At 29.1% G+C, this 17,381-nt stretch overlaps 2 protein-coding genes across 7 annotated transcripts in view; one reads left to right on the forward strand and one right to left on the reverse strand.

Moving 5' to 3' along the window:
• The window catches only part of tok (tolloid-like protein 1 tolkin), a 112,014-nt gene extending 108,792 nt beyond the window's left edge, over positions 1-3,222 (forward strand). For all 5 annotated transcript variants that reach the window (XM_088182214.1, XM_088182216.1, XM_088182218.1 and 2 more), the window contains 2 exons: positions 5-258; positions 1,095-3,222. In XM_088182214.1, the coding sequence (XP_088038340.1) occupies positions 5-258; positions 1,095-1,385 (545 nt within the window). In that variant the 3' untranslated portion in view covers positions 1,386-3,222. The remainder of the gene's footprint in view (positions 1-4; positions 259-1,094) is intronic.
• Positions 3,223-5,513: 2,291 nt separating this feature from the next.
• Positions 5,514-8,860, reverse strand: LOC148236562 (uncharacterized). Of its 2 annotated transcripts, XM_088182149.1 has the most exons (12): positions 8,804-8,860; positions 8,633-8,731; positions 7,985-8,126; positions 7,569-7,919; positions 7,435-7,498; positions 7,147-7,270; positions 6,934-7,078; positions 6,624-6,866; positions 6,369-6,561; positions 6,154-6,304; positions 5,923-6,086; positions 5,514-5,856 (listed from the first exon to the last, which is right to left on the reverse strand). In XM_088182149.1, the coding sequence occupies exons 2-12, from the start codon at positions 8,716-8,718 to the stop codon at positions 5,669-5,671; spliced, it is 1,851 nt and encodes a 616-aa protein (XP_088038275.1). In that variant the 5' UTR covers positions 8,719-8,731; positions 8,804-8,860; the 3' UTR covers positions 5,514-5,668. The 2 variants fall into 2 exon arrangements, with proteins under 2 accessions (XP_088038275.1, XP_088038274.1); XM_088182148.1 differs by having other exon boundaries at positions 8,633-8,860.
• Between the last annotated feature and the right edge of the window lie 8,521 nt (positions 8,861-17,381).

The following is a 17,381-nucleotide window of genomic DNA, read 5'->3' on the forward strand; positions in this document are numbered from 1 at the left end:
TTAGTTTGTGGAGGAAGACTCATTGCATCGACGGAGCCCAAACATTTGTATTCGCATACCAAATATGGCGATGAAAAATACGAGCCAAGATCAGATTGTGATTGGACTATTGAAGCACCGCCCGGTTATAACGTTCATCTAACGTTTTTAACTTTCAATTTGGAAGATGAAAAAGATTGCGGTTATGATTATGTGGAAGTGTTCAACGGACCTGATTTATCTAGTGGTCCTAGTTATGGAAGATTTTGTGGAAATACTGTAAGTTTTATAAATATAGTGTTGGCCATAATAATAAAATGCATTAATTTATTTATTAAAATTAAATTTAGACCATCGTGACTTAATAGGTTACCCCGATGGGTTACGATGGACAAAGATAGGACATAGCATATGGGAAAATAATGAAAATAAAAATTATACAAACTGGACCAGCTCCTCATAACTGACATTAAACAGATCAATTTTCAATTCCTCTTAACAAAGCCAAGCATCTTAGAATGTTTTTCGCAGACGTTGCTTACAGGTAGAGAGAACCTCCACTTGCTTCATGTGATTCCGAGATCCTTAGATAATGTTCCCACCGTATTGATACAAATATTCTGATGGTAAATGAGATCAGGAAAACAACATAATATGGCATTTCGACGCTAAAGTGGACGATTGATGGAAGTCTAAGGTAATCTGTAGAGGGATAGGGTCACATGAATACAATTCCTACTTCTGTTACTGCCCATGCAATCTCAGATCAAAGCTATATCTAGTGCAGGGTTTTTCACCCTCTGAGTCTTACTTCCTCGGTCTTTACGCTCACTGTCTGTAACAAAATGGATGCAATGCTTGCAATAATTTAAAGCAGCCTTTCAGCAGTTATGATTAGTTTTACTCCAGTTCCTGGTCTAAACTAGTATCATATTCATGGAGCCATTTTGTGAACCATTGAAATTGATTGTTTAATACTATATAAGAAAATCAGCTAAAAATACCTAATATTTTGTTTAGATTATGCACTATTATGGTCAAAGCTGTATGATACAGAGAATGAATAACTACCATAGGTATTATATATTGAATATAATGTTTACTTAAAATTTTAGATACCGTCCGAAACCATATCTATCAGTGATTCAATTCTAATTCGATTTCGATCTGATGATTCTATGACGTTTAAAGGATTTTCGGCTTCGTACAAAGCTATAAATATGGAACCGATCGACTCTGAAGAAATGGCTGTGAGCAGAGGTTCATCATCGTCGTCAATGTCAGTGAGACCAAATCTACAAAGCAAATGGAGCAAGTCGAGATCTTCGAGAATTCCCAACCCTCACATCCACCGACACAAAAAACCGTCGGAATATCATTACAACCAAAGAAACAGGCATTTATAATGTGATTGTTTAAACAAATTGGTGATTATAGGAAATAAATAATGGAAGACAGTATTGAAACAGATTATATAAAATCTTTATATGCACAAGACAGTGATATAATTTTTTTAAATATGTATCTGTGACATAGAAAAAAATGGTAGAACATCGTGCAGTTGTATAGATTTGATTTATTAATGTAATCAAATCAAATAAAATAGGTTGCATACTTTAAATAATATTTAACATACGCACAATAGTATTGTTTCTGTTTTAAAGGAGGTGTATAAAGAGTGATTCACAAATATTGCTACAAAAATAATATTTCTTTTTCGTAAATAATCCCTGAACTAACTTTTAATCATTGGCTTATGATACAATTGTAATAACGTTACTCGATCCAGTAAATTATTATGAAAGCATAATAGTTAATTAACTGATATATTCACATTCTATGTAGCAACATTGATGGATCAACATTACTTTATTGGGAATAAAATACCATTATCAATTTTCATCGTAAAGTGTCTTACTGTACTTAGAAAGTATGTAATAATCTTGTATAATGTAATCATAATTTTTGTACTTGTTAATTTTGCATGACAGAAGCAAAATCTACGATATTAGGTTGTGAAGAAATAAGTTATTTTTGTACGTGGAAATTTTCGAAAAAAATTGGAAGAACCAAATGGATTGATTCGAAATTGATATATTATAATAATCTTCAGATTTATAAAAAAAAAAAACATTTAAAATAACAGAAATATCTTGATGACCTAATATTAATTTTTAATAACGATGATTTCAGTAAGACAAATATTTTCTTTCATTGATCTGTAAACATTTATTAATATTTGCATTTGATTTAGCAAATGCTTGCATTTCTTAATCCTGAATGTAAACGTTTGACTTTCGATCACCTTAAAATATATTAGATAATAAAAGTGAAGCCCATATGACTTAACATGTAGATAAGTTGCATATAAAAACATACCAAAGTAATTCATAGTGAACTAACATAAAATTGTTTGACAAGATATAAAAAATCAAACGTATCGTTGTAGACTGAAAGCAAAATAATTCATTTTATAATTCTTTTTGTATTAAAAATTTATATAAAGACAATACATATAATACGGTTAGGAAAGTAAGCGAACGAGATTAGTTAGTAATTTTATATAAACATAACGGCCAAAACATTGTAAGGCATAAGAAGATACGATAATGAAAAGGTGGAACAATTTTTATGAATATTCACAATATATTAACGTACCATTCTCATGAATCATCAATTCAGTTATAAATTTTGGATCAATCTGTATATTATATATCAAACTTTCATATCACTAGTAGCGTTAGTTGTTAATTTTAAATATTGCCATATTATAATTAGAAGTGTAGAGAGTAAGAATTGTTATGTTTTAATAGTAATAAACTGGTGTTTTATTCAACCTTTAAATTATTCATCGGTAGAATAATTTCGATGACTAAAACATAGAATTAGATTAGCATTCCCTTTTATACATAATACTTTATATGTAAGGTTATAATAAAAAATAATGATCTGAAGTAAAATCTTAATCAGATCTAATAGGAAAGACTTTTTTATATTATTATAATGAGCTATCATCATTAATCGTGGCATACAATAATTTACTTCAGTGTATTTCGGCAAATACTAATTTAAAAATACACCAATACTAATTTATATATCACACCAAAATAATCTCAATATGTATAGATATTCAATGTTCATGTACTTATTATTGGTCTTTATTGTAATAATGCAGTCATACTTATGTATATGGATGGATGCAATGTGAATTAATTATTTAATAAAATATGATTTCATACTGAATCATGTGCATTACTTAATGTAGTTTAAGCTATTCAATATTACGTTGACATTGTAATGCAGTGTTTCCCAAAGTGTGGTACGCGTACCCCTGGGGGTACGGGAATAGTTTGGCGGGGGTACGCGCTGCATCGGTCTTTGGCTGCGCCTGATGCAACAAGCGGCTTACTTTTTTCGATTACAAAAATAGAAAATTAATAAAATTTTCGTTACTCGTTAGTATTGCGTATGTGTGAAATATAGTTTATTTCTTTTAAGTAATAGAAAAGGTTTGTTATGTGCTTTATTAAGCCCCATTGATTTTGATAATTCATATTTAATATAATTTTTATCCCTATCATTCAAGATTATGGATCGCTGGTTGAAATCTGGGACTTTTAAACCGAAAGAATGCAGTGATTGTAGTAACAATCAACAAACAGAAAATGATGAAATTAACGAGGGTGAACCACCTTCATTTCTGAAAGAACCTGTTAAGGCAAAATCAAGGAAAACTCAAGTACGACAAAGAATATCTGCAATTTAGATTCTCGTGGACTGGATATGAAAAAGAGCCTATTCCACTTTGCGTCATTTGTTCTGAAAATCTAACAAATAAAAACATAAAACCACCCATTTTGAGACAAACCGCAATCAGTACAAAGATAAACCAATCGATTTTTTTGAAAATAAACATAAGGATTTAAATCAGTCTCGAAAAGTAATGCGGATTTTGACATTCAAAAAATCCTATGAGCTTTGTATCGGGTGTCGCTTTTGATTACTAAATGCTAAATGAAACTTTAATCAAGCCTGCAGCCAAGATAATGCAGAAGTAATAATAGTAGATAAGGCAAAACAGACTTTTGACCGCGTTCCCCTCTCAAATAATACAGTTCATCGATGAATCATTGATATGTCTAATAATGTAAAACATATGTTATTGTCTGATATTTTTCAAAGTCGTTATTATGTATTACAAGTCTACGAGTCCACTGATATTGAAAATTTTATGGCGCTTGTTAGATACGAAAAAGATCAAGAAATTCATCAGAACTTTTTATTTTGCCAGCCTTTATCAAGTCATAAAACAGGAGAAGATATATTTAATGTTATGAATAAATTTATGCAAAAGAAAAAAATTGGTTGGAATAGATGTGATGAAATAAGCACAGATGGAGCAAAAAGTATGGTGGGAATTAATAAGGGACTCGTTGCAAGAATTCAGAATGTTGCCCCAAATGTCACATCCACACATTGTTGCATATACAGAGAGGCTTTGGCAACACGAAAAATGTCCGCTGATGTCTAGATAGTTCTGGATAAAAGCGTGAAAATCACTAACTACATTCATTAAAGGCTATCCTTTGAATGCATTTGTGGCAAAAGAGAGTTGGTAATGGCAAAGTGGATTCGTTTCTCTCTCTTCATGATTTTATAACAAGTTCGGATGGTAAAATTGATGATGATACTCTGAAATGTATAACACAACATTTAGAGAATTTACAAGTGGGCCTGAAAAAATATTTTCCTGATTTAAATAAAAATATTGAATGGATAAGATGTCCGTTCAACATTAATACAACATTAATGCCAGAATGTTTATCGCATGCGAAAGAAGAGCAATTGTTAGAATTAGCTTTAGACGGATTCTTGAAAAATAAATATAAGGAGTGTACTTAAATATCATTCTGGTTGCATCAAGTATACAGTTTTAACAGAGAAAGTCCTAAAACACATCTTGCCTTTTCCAACTTCATATCTATGTGAAGTTGGGTTTTTAGCATTTGTAGACATTAAGTCAAAAGAAAGGAACAAGCTTTTGGATGTGGAACCGCATTTCAGATTGAAATTAACAATCAGGGAACCAAATAAGGATGAATGCATTTTATTTTTAGTTTATTTATGTACCAAAAAAGAAAAAAATAAATATTTTTTGATTGTTATTAAAGTATATGCCTTTTTTAACGAGGGGTACTCAGTGTTACGAAAATTATAGAAGGGGTACACAGATGTCGAATGTTTGGGAGACACTGTTGTAATGGAAGAATGGAGAGATAATGACATCATTTTTCCACTTCAATACCATGCAAATAAACTGAAAAGCACTGATTTTGTCTACATCTAATGTAGTAAAATGTTTATTTACAAATGTGAAACAAAAAGCATCATATGAATCAATGACTATGCTAATTCTGCGTCATTACTTTCCGTTATTCCATCTGTATAATCCTTACACCTTCAATAATAATACCTCTTTTCAAGTAAATATCAATCTGTTTTATTGTGTAAGGTCTTGAAAAGAATAAGACATATTTTATATATCATAAAAAAATACCTGTTATAGTGGGATTTTATTAAAAAAAAATACGTGTTAGAAGTACACATTATATGCAATTCTGAATAAGTAAACATAATATGCAAAATATTGATAGCACAGCGCAAACAAAAACTGCAGATTAAATTAACACTAAAAACTTCTTTCATTTTGTAATTTTCGTGTTGATTGAAAGTTATTAAAAAAATCATGAATCTCGTTAATCTCGTTGATGATCGAATCGATTTTTGACATTGTGTGATTTTTCTTCAAAAACTGTGAGATTTGCAATAGAATTTTTTCTTCACTGTCCTCCAAATAATTAATGTCTGCATAATTGCCTATAAATAAAAATAAATAATATCATATTCTAAACACTATTCAAGCCATATTTTAAAAAAATATACCTAAAATATCATCAATACTCTGGGAACTTTCATAAGTAATTTTCATATCTTCCAACGAGTTTTTAAATCTTAGTTTCCGCACAAGTGCATATAAGACACTATATGAAGATTGTAAATACATTTTTTTACAAAACTCATTAAAATTCAACTCCTCTATTTCTTGCCTACAATTTACAAAATCATGATTCATTAATAAACAGCATTAAAATATTACATTAAATATTAAATCACCTCTTTAAATCATCATCTACTCCGTTCTTCAAAATATTCTTATACCATAACATTTGCTTTAAATTAATCTCATTACATTTCATCAATTTTTCATTCATATTATAATCCGAAATTATAGTAAGTAAATATGTGAGGCAAGCGAAAGGATTATCTGAAAATACAAAAATGTTAAAATACAATTTATCATAAATTATTCAATAAAAATAGATACAAACCTGATTCGGTTTTAAGCAGAGAAGGATTTTTCAATATGATCTTTAAATATCTATCTTGAATCTGTTTGTAATCTGGATGCCATAAAATTTTGTCTTTCCTACTGTTCTTAATTTCTAAAATATTACCTTTTATCACACCATTGGTTTGTTTGATAATTTCCAATTGCGAGCAAATATTTCTTATTTCACTTTGCTAAAATAAAAATATAATACAATGTAATATAATTCATAAAAAACGCATATAAACTTTCTTACCGATTTCAAATGAAGTGACATATACTTTTCCTTCATAATCGTAATACTTTTTTGTAAAATGTCTATATCTGATGACTTATTCAAGTTCAAACTATTAGGAAGACTTCCGTAAAATCCAGCGTTTACTTTCAAATCGGATAATTCTTTCAGAAATGTCTCTTTACAAGCGGCGGCGCAAGCCCGAGAGCATTCCTGATTGAATAAATCGAATTTTAATACGTCTAATGCCTCTAAAGTCTTCGACTAAATCATAAAATCAAGTAATAAATATAATTTACGCGTTGAATAATATTTATCTAAAAAATAATACTTTTAATGAATTTGTAGCTGCTTTAGCTCGCTCACATTCTTTCTTCAATTGAATTGTAGCAATTACGACTTTACAATGAAACAGCTTCAATTCTAGAAGATTATCCTTTAATGATTTATATTTTATTGGATTATCACAACGATCCCTTAAATATAAAATTATTATTATTTATGTCATGTATAATTGTATTGAGTTTATAATAACAATACTTACGAACACAAGCTTTCAGATATTTTCTTCTTCATCAATTGTGGAACACATTTTTGATAATGTATTATCATATTACACATTTCTGATGTTCTTAAATTATCCATAATATCATCTTTTATTGATATATCTATAAATAACAGTAATACATCAATAATTTATTTATACATATAAATATCATTAGTTTGGTAGACTGTCACAACTCAAACATGATACAATTTATCATATTTGTATTATGGCAATCCTCTTCTAAACCAGTAGTCTATCAATTATATTATTTAAATAAATGTATACCTTTGTTATTATCTTTATTTTGCAATTTTGTGTTTTGTAAATAAGATTCCATAAGTTGTTCAATCTACAAATTAAATTAAATTAAACAAATATAATAAAATAATTGTTTAAATAATATTTCACAAGATACATACGTTTACATCATGTTGCTTCTTTATAAGTTCGGTACCGTTACATTCAGGAAAGTCGTTTATAAAGTTATTTTTATACTTGATAGCCGATTCAAATTTATTTTTATATATATTCAAGTCAGTCATGAGCTTCTTTTGGGTTTCTTTCATAGCAAAAATTTGTCTTTCGGCATTCACAATATCTTGTTTTGTAACGTGCAATTCGTAACATTTACGTTTTCGCTCATCCATTTTGTTCTTATACTCGTGTTTTTTAGAATTCAACTTTATCTTCAATAAATCCAACTCTTTTTTGAGGCGTTCTTGTTCTTTTGGATAATATATTTGCGGCGGCGGAATTAATGTACCAATTTTCTGTAATGAAATCATACAAGATTTTTAAAAATGAATTTAAAGTAATGTATTAAAAAGTAACATACTGCTGCCGAAGAATGCTTTCTTTTATCGTAAGCTTTTATTTCTTTTAAAGCGAAATTTCTGAGGATATTGTTTACTTCTTGCTTTGATCTTGTACTTGACATAACACTCTTCCAATACTCCGGTAACCTGCCGCAGCACATTCTGTAAATATATAACGCAATTAAATGATTAAGCATATTTATAAAGTACACCCCTAATTTCACGATTTTTTTTATCGTCGAAAAAAATACTAAAGGTTAAATATTAAAATATATACATTAAAAATCAACTTCGAACTATTTCAGTGCAAACAGTATATTGCAAATATTCAACATTATGAAAATAAGGAATTTATGTATCTATATAAATATATCATTAGTTTGATTTTTGTTCCAACTTTGCAACACCATGAAACGATGGGTTAAGGACATAATATATAAATTAAATTGCGTAATAAAATAACTTTTTAAGGTATAAAAAGATCGCTTAACAATTACTTGATCTAATACAAAAACATGCAAAAATAATATAGCAAAAATGTTGATTAATATAAAAATACATTATTAGAAAGCAGATGATCTACTCAAATAAATGTGGGCTAAGATATTAGTGACATAGAATATATATACTACAATTTATGATGAGATCTACATAAACAAATCACTCACATTTTCCAATCTGTTTCTTTGACATTTTCGACTGGATATCCCATGTCAATGAACCATTTCTGTAATTCCTCTTGAAAATCTGCCATTGTTCTGTGCAATCTTTTGATAAATATGCAAAAATAACAATAAATTACACATAAACGTAAGAGAAACGCCAACGGTCTGAGATACTTTCAAAGCTGCGCAATGGCGGTTGAAGTGACGTTTGGCGTTTGAAACAAAATGGCTGCCGCGTGAAGACCTGCTCGGCCAGCTACTTTTATACAAAGCACGATTATATTAAGAAAAATATTTTTAAAATAATAATAATAACTTTTTTATATTAAATTATTTTTTTATTTTAAACAATACATAATAAAATATAAAATTTTATTTTATTGGTATAAAAATCTTTAATTTAAAGGGGAGCACTTATTTAGTGTAAAAAATACATAAAAAAATTTTTGAGAAAAAATTTAATTTTCATATAAGGTTTATACGCTTAAAATAATTGAATCGTAAATTTCGAAAAGGGCTCATCTAGGACTTTTGTAATTTTACATGATTGTTAAAACAAACCGTAGAAGTTGTATCAGAAGTTGGACGTGGTCAAATTTATTATAACATATAAACATGAAAGTAAAAATAACAGATAGACCACGACTGAGATTGATGGACGAAATATAAAAATATCTACGAGCACTCGGCATCAGCGACTGGCGCCGTGTGACCCCTGATAGAGTATAATCTTTGATGAGGCCAAGATTATGATATAAAATGTATGTGCCGTTAATTTATATTGATTATTTATAAAGCATAATCTACAAAAAGTTAAATAATTGTTATACTCACTTAAAATATATGAATAAATCGCAAATTCGCCAATCGTCAGATATCATAAATTACAATACAGAACTTTATTTCCTATCACCAAGAACGGGCGAGTATGATAAGCAACGTAATGAAGCGGCTCGTTATGTTTACTTGTAATATAATAAGAAGCCAAATATGGTAAAAAAATTCAAATTCCGAGTAAAATTACGAAGTACCCGCCCTAATCGAGAGCGTGATATAATTTAGGTAGAAAACATACCTGAAGAGGTATCGTACAATGAATTATTTCATTTCACTGATTTTGCATGTGTACAAAGCTGATTCATAAGTTTGTTGCTTTTAATAATTACCGCTAAATTTTGCAAGAATGTTTAAAATTGAAATTTTAAACTAAAATGGAAGGTCTTGTCTGACTTTTAATTGAAATGCCCCACCACTGATTATTAATGAAACTAGCTTTTTATAAATAAAAATATTTTAAGGTTTATTACTATTTAAAACACTCATTAAATATTAATATATTATATTAAATAACAGTTTCTAGGATATCCCTCAACAATGCCTATCCAGGAAAAATCTAGAATTTCGCACGTGAGCATAGTTTTGCCATACTTACATATGTAAGTCTTTTACAATTTTTCCACTATCGTGTTACTTGAAAACAAATATAAAAGGTAGACCCAGGTGAACATTTCGAATGAGAGCTCATCTGTGAGTGAACTGCATTCGAATGAGTTACATCTATCAGTACATAGTGACAGATGGGGACAGTTGGCCCGCTACTCTCTATTTATAATAACAATATTTCGTCCTTTTGCGAGTTTACTTTTGATAAATTGCCACAAAAACTTTAACTTTTCAGCAATTTAATATTTCATAACTATAAGAATCAGCAATAATACATGTAGTTATTGATTGTATATTGTCGTGTGACAGCGATTAAAAATAAAACATGTTTTAAAAAGACGTACTACCTTATCTGCTATTTGCAATCATGCAAATATCGGATAAGGAAGTACATGTCTTGAAATAAAACTTAAAAAAGCTATATTGGCATATGGGAAGAAACTTGAAACTATTAATATTCAACCAAATTCTAAAATCAGTTTTGGTGTAAGGCATACAACTCTGGGTATGTGATAAGCAGTGCCACATTAAAATGCTTAAAATTTTTTTAAAAATAAAGTGTTACGAAACATTGTAAATGCTCCATGGAATGTTCGCGATAAAATATATATATTGTGACCTACATAAGTGTCATAAAACGTTTTGATGAAATATGAAACGAGGTTCCAACTTCTCGCAATATTGAGGCAGTTAAACTCTTCAATGTGGACAGCTTAAAAAGACGGCTGAAGAGGACTAAGCCCTTCGAGCTGGTCTAGTTATCATTAGTGGAACTCATTTGGTATTAGTGATTGTGTAGTATAGTACAGAAAACTTTTATAAGGAAATAAGTGAACATAGTGATTAAAACATAAATTATTAAATATAAAGTAAAATTAATTATTGATCATGAAGACCAGTTTTAAAGTTTAAATAAAAAAAATAGTCGACTGGGCCCTCATTTAAGGCATTCTTCAAAGCGTCGGCACCTTCACAACCCGCTTTCTTTAGAAGTGCATCACGTAGTAAGGTCCTCCTTAGAGGATCAACCTAAGCCAATTCGTCCTCCAGAGTACGAATTAGCCACCATGTTTCGTTATTTGTGCTCTCACGGTTGACAAAAACAGTTAGTTAAAGTAGATTAAATCCGTATGAGATGATTCTACATCACGAAAACGCTCATTAATCTTTGCTAATCTCAGAATTATGGTATTACACTCAATCATGATAATAATATCAAATACAAATCAAGCTAGAAAACTGGTTCGTGTCAAACAAAGTTTTATCAGCAAAATATCGGAAAGGTACTCGAATATCAGTAGAAAATAATTAAATATGGACGCGATTAAGTATATAATAGATAAATTTATTAATATACATATATTCTTGCTATATAAATAAAATTTTATAAACCGCACCAACTTATTGAACAACCTACGAAGAATAATTTATATATAGCCCAATTATTTCCGCTTCCAAGAAAATATTTGACTAGAAATTGAAATATATTGTATTATATTTGAAATATACAAAAAAAAAGTTGCTCTTAGCTGGAAAAAAGTTCGTAACTTTTTTCTTTCTTTTAAATATTAACGAATTCAGGCGCACAGTGAGTGCTTTTTGATTTTCTTTTTAGGGAATTTCCCTCATATGACATACAATATTATATTTTTAGCTCACTTGAGAGACGCTGGTGATCCTAACGACAAATAAAAAAAACACTTGTACACGAGTATTGCCCAAATTGACAAAATATTACTATTCGCTCCCTTTGCAATACGACAATATTACACAGCTCAAGTCAAGTGGAAGGCGATGGTTTGGGGGCAATCGGCTTCATCTTGCGGCCATCAATTACACGCAAAACAAAAAATTAGACAGTGCCAGACAGATTGGATTACCCTTCAACACCCCCAACCACATAAGTGCACACCACCGACACACAAATGGATTCGCCACCGAAATCGAGTTAGTATTTTACGCCAATTTTTGGAGGCACGGTAAACACATATTTTTCTGGAAATATCTCTCGAATAATTTCAGGAACTTGGTATGTGAAGGAATGCTATTTGTGTGTGCGTCATTGTCTAATATATGTGTATTATATAATTATATTTTATTATAATATAAATTGTAAACAACCAAAAAATAAATTTTGAAATAGTAAATTAAAGATGAACTTTGACTTATTTTACAAATACTATTATTGTAAATTAAATTATAATTTAAAGTAGCACACACTTCGAAGATTTTATAATTTAGGCTATTCCATATTCATTATTCATTTATAAGCTTAATGCTGTTGCAAGGATTATCGTTTAAGGGAGTATTTAGCCAATCTAAAGTTATACGTTTTAATTTAATAAATTTTATAAGCAAGAAATTAATATTGACTGGAGAATATTATATACAAATATACTATCTTATTTGTTTATTTTGGCGCACAAACCCTTTAGGCACAAAGACCAATTAATTGATTTATAAATCATAAGAATAAATGATGCAACCGTTTATTATTATTTTGTGTAACCGACATATTTTATTGTAATGCGTATATATTTATTTTTAAATTTTATTTATATACATATATGGAAAAAATGTTGTATATTTCAATATTCACGAATACGCTATATGTATATAAAATTATGCAAATAAATCTGCCCGCAAACAAAGTTATAAAAACTAATGTATGTTTTTATCAACTTAAAATTTTTTAATTCAGTTTTCTAAAATGATAAATTTAATGACATAACTGTTAAGCGCATACATATGAGCGGCGACTCGGCAAAGCGCGCAGAACAAAACTGCGCCGTCAAAAGCGCCAGATCAAAATTGCTCACCGACAAAAGCGCGCAAAACATGTCATATATGTATTAATAAAAAACTTATTCCAGCGTTTATAGAAATCTTGAACAAAAAATATCGCAATTAACATCTAATAAAAAACTAATGATACATTATTAAAGTATTAATAAAGAGTATACTATAAAAGTAAAAAGCTCAATATTTTTTTTTACTATATTAAGTACATAAATAAGTTTGCGTAAAAATAATATATAATATATTATTTAATACGGTGCCATTGTAATGCTTAGATTTGTTTATTTTAAGTGAATCATTCAATATTTATATTAACACAAAACAGATTTTATATCTGCTGCTTTCCACATAATAAAATTGTAAAAAATGATGCAAGTTTTTGTTACATTTCCTTCTTTTACTTTTTTTAAATGTGACTTATTCGGTTCTTATCTTTTTATAAAAAAATTAAAGTATTTTATACTTTAAATTCGATTTTTTTTGTATTGACTTTTAAACACTTTTATTATTAGTAAACAATCATTATAACACATATATCCTTTGATTGCCAATCTTTTTGAATTACTATGTATTACACAAAAAATATATATTAAAAAAATAATAAAAATATATATTTCTAAAAACAATACTCTATAGCAGCGTATGTCACAACTTTCAATTTTTATCCAAAAAACACGCACACTAAGCTAATATAATCGTATTGTAGAACTACTCTGATATAATATTACTTTTTTATGTATTTTGTGCGAAATGGGCCGAAAAATTTAAATTTATAACCGGATGTGATCCAGACGAAAAACCTTGAAACGAGCATTGTTTTACAAACAAGCGAAAAAACTAAGAATATCAAGAAAATGAATTGATTGAATTATCGTGCAAGTTAATTTTTAAAAAATATTTGAAAACGAATAAATTTATTTTTTTAGGTACTCCACGTTTCGGATTTATGAACGTAGAGACAACCCTAAGCGTATTCTCACAAAAATAACCAACGGCGTTAAATTGCATGTTCTTGGTGGCCAGTTAACGTCACCAAAACATGCACAACTTCACAACATCCAACCTTGCACTCGATGTATGGCAAGTTGCGCTGTCTTGTTGGAATCACACGTCTCCGACATCAATATATTCGATTTTAATCGGTTTAAAAAAGAAGTAAGGCCCAATGCTGCCGCCTGACAACAATGCGCACTAAATAGTCACTTTTTGGGCATGTAATGGTCTCTCCTGAATCACATGAAGATTTTTTATGATCTTGGGTAGAGAAAAAAATCAGAACAATTTTTTATTCAACTGAATAAATAGCAAAGACTCCAAGGCATATACCAAATATTTCTTAAGTTGGTCTATCACAATATGTGATAAATCATACATAAGGTAAACAAATAAAAAAAATTACACAAAGAACCCTACACTCAAAAGCGGTAAAAATATGCGATGCTGATTTGGCACTAGCCGAACATGCGTCTAATGATGACCACCTAATTAACTTATGTTCCATCAGGACTTTGGCCAAGATAAAAAATCCTCTCGTTCGGAATAAATGGGAAGCGGTTGAGATAGAAATCAACAAGGCATCTTAAGCATACATATTTTTTTAATCAAACTCTATGGATTTATCTTGTTTACCTGTATATAATGATTTTTAAGAACATTAGATAATAAGAAAGATGTATATTTAACATAGTTGATAATATCTAATTCAATTATTTATGCAAAATTTATGCGAAAATCTATTTCTTACCACCGATTGCGCTTTAATAACTAGCGGTTAATAAATATTGCATGTCTTCCGTTCTACGGACATATTGACTGAAAGAAGATTTATGATGAAAATAATAAAAAAGTAAGTGGGTTGCACACCGAAAGCTCTTCAAAGCTGAAGCGTTTGGTATTAACTGAATCCACAAATTAAAGTTACGATGATAGATAAACACTGCGATTGATATTAATAGCTCAGAAGGAGTTTATAAGCTTTAAACATGGACGACGTGTTTATTCAGCGTTGAATCGAGCTCGTTTAGTCACGAAATTTGATTATAATATTATTTTTGATTCGATTTAGTCGTAAAAACGTGCTTCAATTTCGATATTCAACGCAAAAAGATTTGTATATTGAAGAATTGTACACAAGTAATAGGCATAAAAATAAAAAAGTCACAAAAATACTTGATTAAATTATATATAAAAATCTATCTTATTGTGGGAGTATAATGTAATCTGAATTTGTATCGAAAAATTATAGGAGAGCAAAAGTGGTTTTTGTATACTAAAATTAAATTATGAATATCATAGGTAAATCTTGTAATCACAATATATATTCCAGCATATAATATACTCTCAATATCTGATTATATAGAAAAAATATTGTTGTCATGTGAAAGAAAAGGGTTATTTTCAAAATCCAATATATTGTCTGATCAACACAATGACTATATTAGTTATATATTAGACAGCAATTAAAAAATGTGATAATATATTAAAACTATTAAAACATATTTTTCAATATGTAAATACATATATGAAATTAAGTATAAATTGCTGTGTTATAGCCATGTATTTTATTAAAGAAATAAAATGGTACTAATAATAATAATAAACTGGTGTATGTTGTCACTTAGCTGTCACTTTTATTGGGTGAATTCAATGGTTGATTACTTCGAAGTTCAAGACCCCGAACTTGGAGTGCAATCCAAATGTAGACCAGCGAAGACCACAGAATCTGCCGCTTCTCTCTTCGCATCCTCCGTTCCAGCTCAATTAAAACACATGGAGTCTACGGACGCACTAACAGACAACATTATCAATTGTTAATATTTAAAATTATTTTGTAATGTTATTTAAAAAAAAATTACATTTTTTTGGATTAAATTATTTTAATTTTAAGTGTATTTAAACCTACACATTTATTAAGTTATGTTTAAAAAATATTCGTATTAAATAATTAGGTTCCATATTACATGGTATAATAACCCTTTAATTTTTGGTTAATTAATGTGTCATACAATAATTATTTCTTAGAAATCATATTACAAGACGTGGTCCCAAATTGATTTCCTTTAATTGCGAACCGCCCCCAAAACGTTTGTTTCATGGCATCCTTGGGGGATGACGGTGCTTTCATCTTTATAAATATTATTTCCTTTTTGTTACCACAAAGTTGTTTTTTCGTGCCTATTAAAGTAACACGCACACACATGTTCGTATGCTAACGCTGAAATTCAATTTAATGAGATAAATCGAAAACATCCCCTGACGGGATGCTGCGGTGGAAACCTGTCGATTCGCATGTAAAATATGATTTTATAATAAATATGCATTTTATAAATAGAAACATTGATTTTAAGTAAATATATATGTAAATGAATCATTTTAAAAGGTCACACATCTCAACATATAATAGTAGATTAACTTTTTAAGATTCTGTTAATCATTATTTTAATTAATGTTAATGAAAATATATTTATAAATGAAAAGGATTTTCGTGTATATACAGAGACATATTTTTAAGATAATTCATTGTTGTAAATTAACGTGAAGCGCCTTAATTATGTCAAATATACAATTTAAATTGTATATAGTATTAACTCTGCTTAACAGACATTCTAATATTTTTTTTGCAAATATGGTTTTTATCTTTTAATTTGTTAAACTATTATATGTTGCTATTATTTTTTATGACATTTACAAATTATCACCAATTTAAGTTTTTAGATGTTGTATTATATTTTGTTACTCTCATACAATTAAATATTTATTCTGCTGATGTTTTTCTATTGTAGAAAGATTATGAGCTTTAAATAACCTAATATGCAATATACTAGAATTATCAAATCAATTTGATTTAAAAGTCATGCTTGAATATACTATGAATAATTATTATATTCAGGGGTTATTTTTAAAAATAATTTAAGTATGTATAGCAATCGTATATATTTTAAAACACCTATTCATACCAGAGGCGTATATTCAGGGTGTGCTAGGTGTGCGGCGCACACCCGCAAAACCATCTAAAATATAAATTTAGAAATTTAGAAAATTTAGGGCATAAAGCGACATCATTTTGCATACAGTAGTATGCAAAATTATAAAATTTTAATATGCAGTGTATAGTATGCATTGGTATTTGTCATTCGCTCTAAAAGTTTCCGCGCGACCGACATGCTATGTATTACTCATGTGGCGCGCCGACCTTGAGTGCGGCGGCCGACTAAAGTAAATTGTTCCGAGATTTAACGGCTGAAGTCGTTCTGTCGGCTGGCAGCGCTCAGTAGTAAAATTGGTCTCGAATTTGGTGCACGTACTTCAAAAACTCTTGCGTCCGTCGCTGCTTTTTTATTACATTATATCACAATAACAGGTCACTCATTTTTTATATTTTGGCGTAAAATAGTTTATTATCTTATTTACATATGATCAATATTTAATTTTCTATTCTAGATTATATTTTTTTATTTACCCCAATAATGATGAAGAATACTGTTGAAGATATTTTGAATAATCCATTTTC

This window comes from Plectrocnemia conspersa, unplaced genomic scaffold (assembly GCF_051122295.1).
Source record: "Plectrocnemia conspersa isolate PC_06_02 unplaced genomic scaffold, ASM5112229v1 ptg000003l, whole genome shotgun sequence".
Taxonomy (NCBI): Eukaryota; Metazoa; Arthropoda; class Insecta; order Trichoptera; family Polycentropodidae; genus Plectrocnemia; species Plectrocnemia conspersa.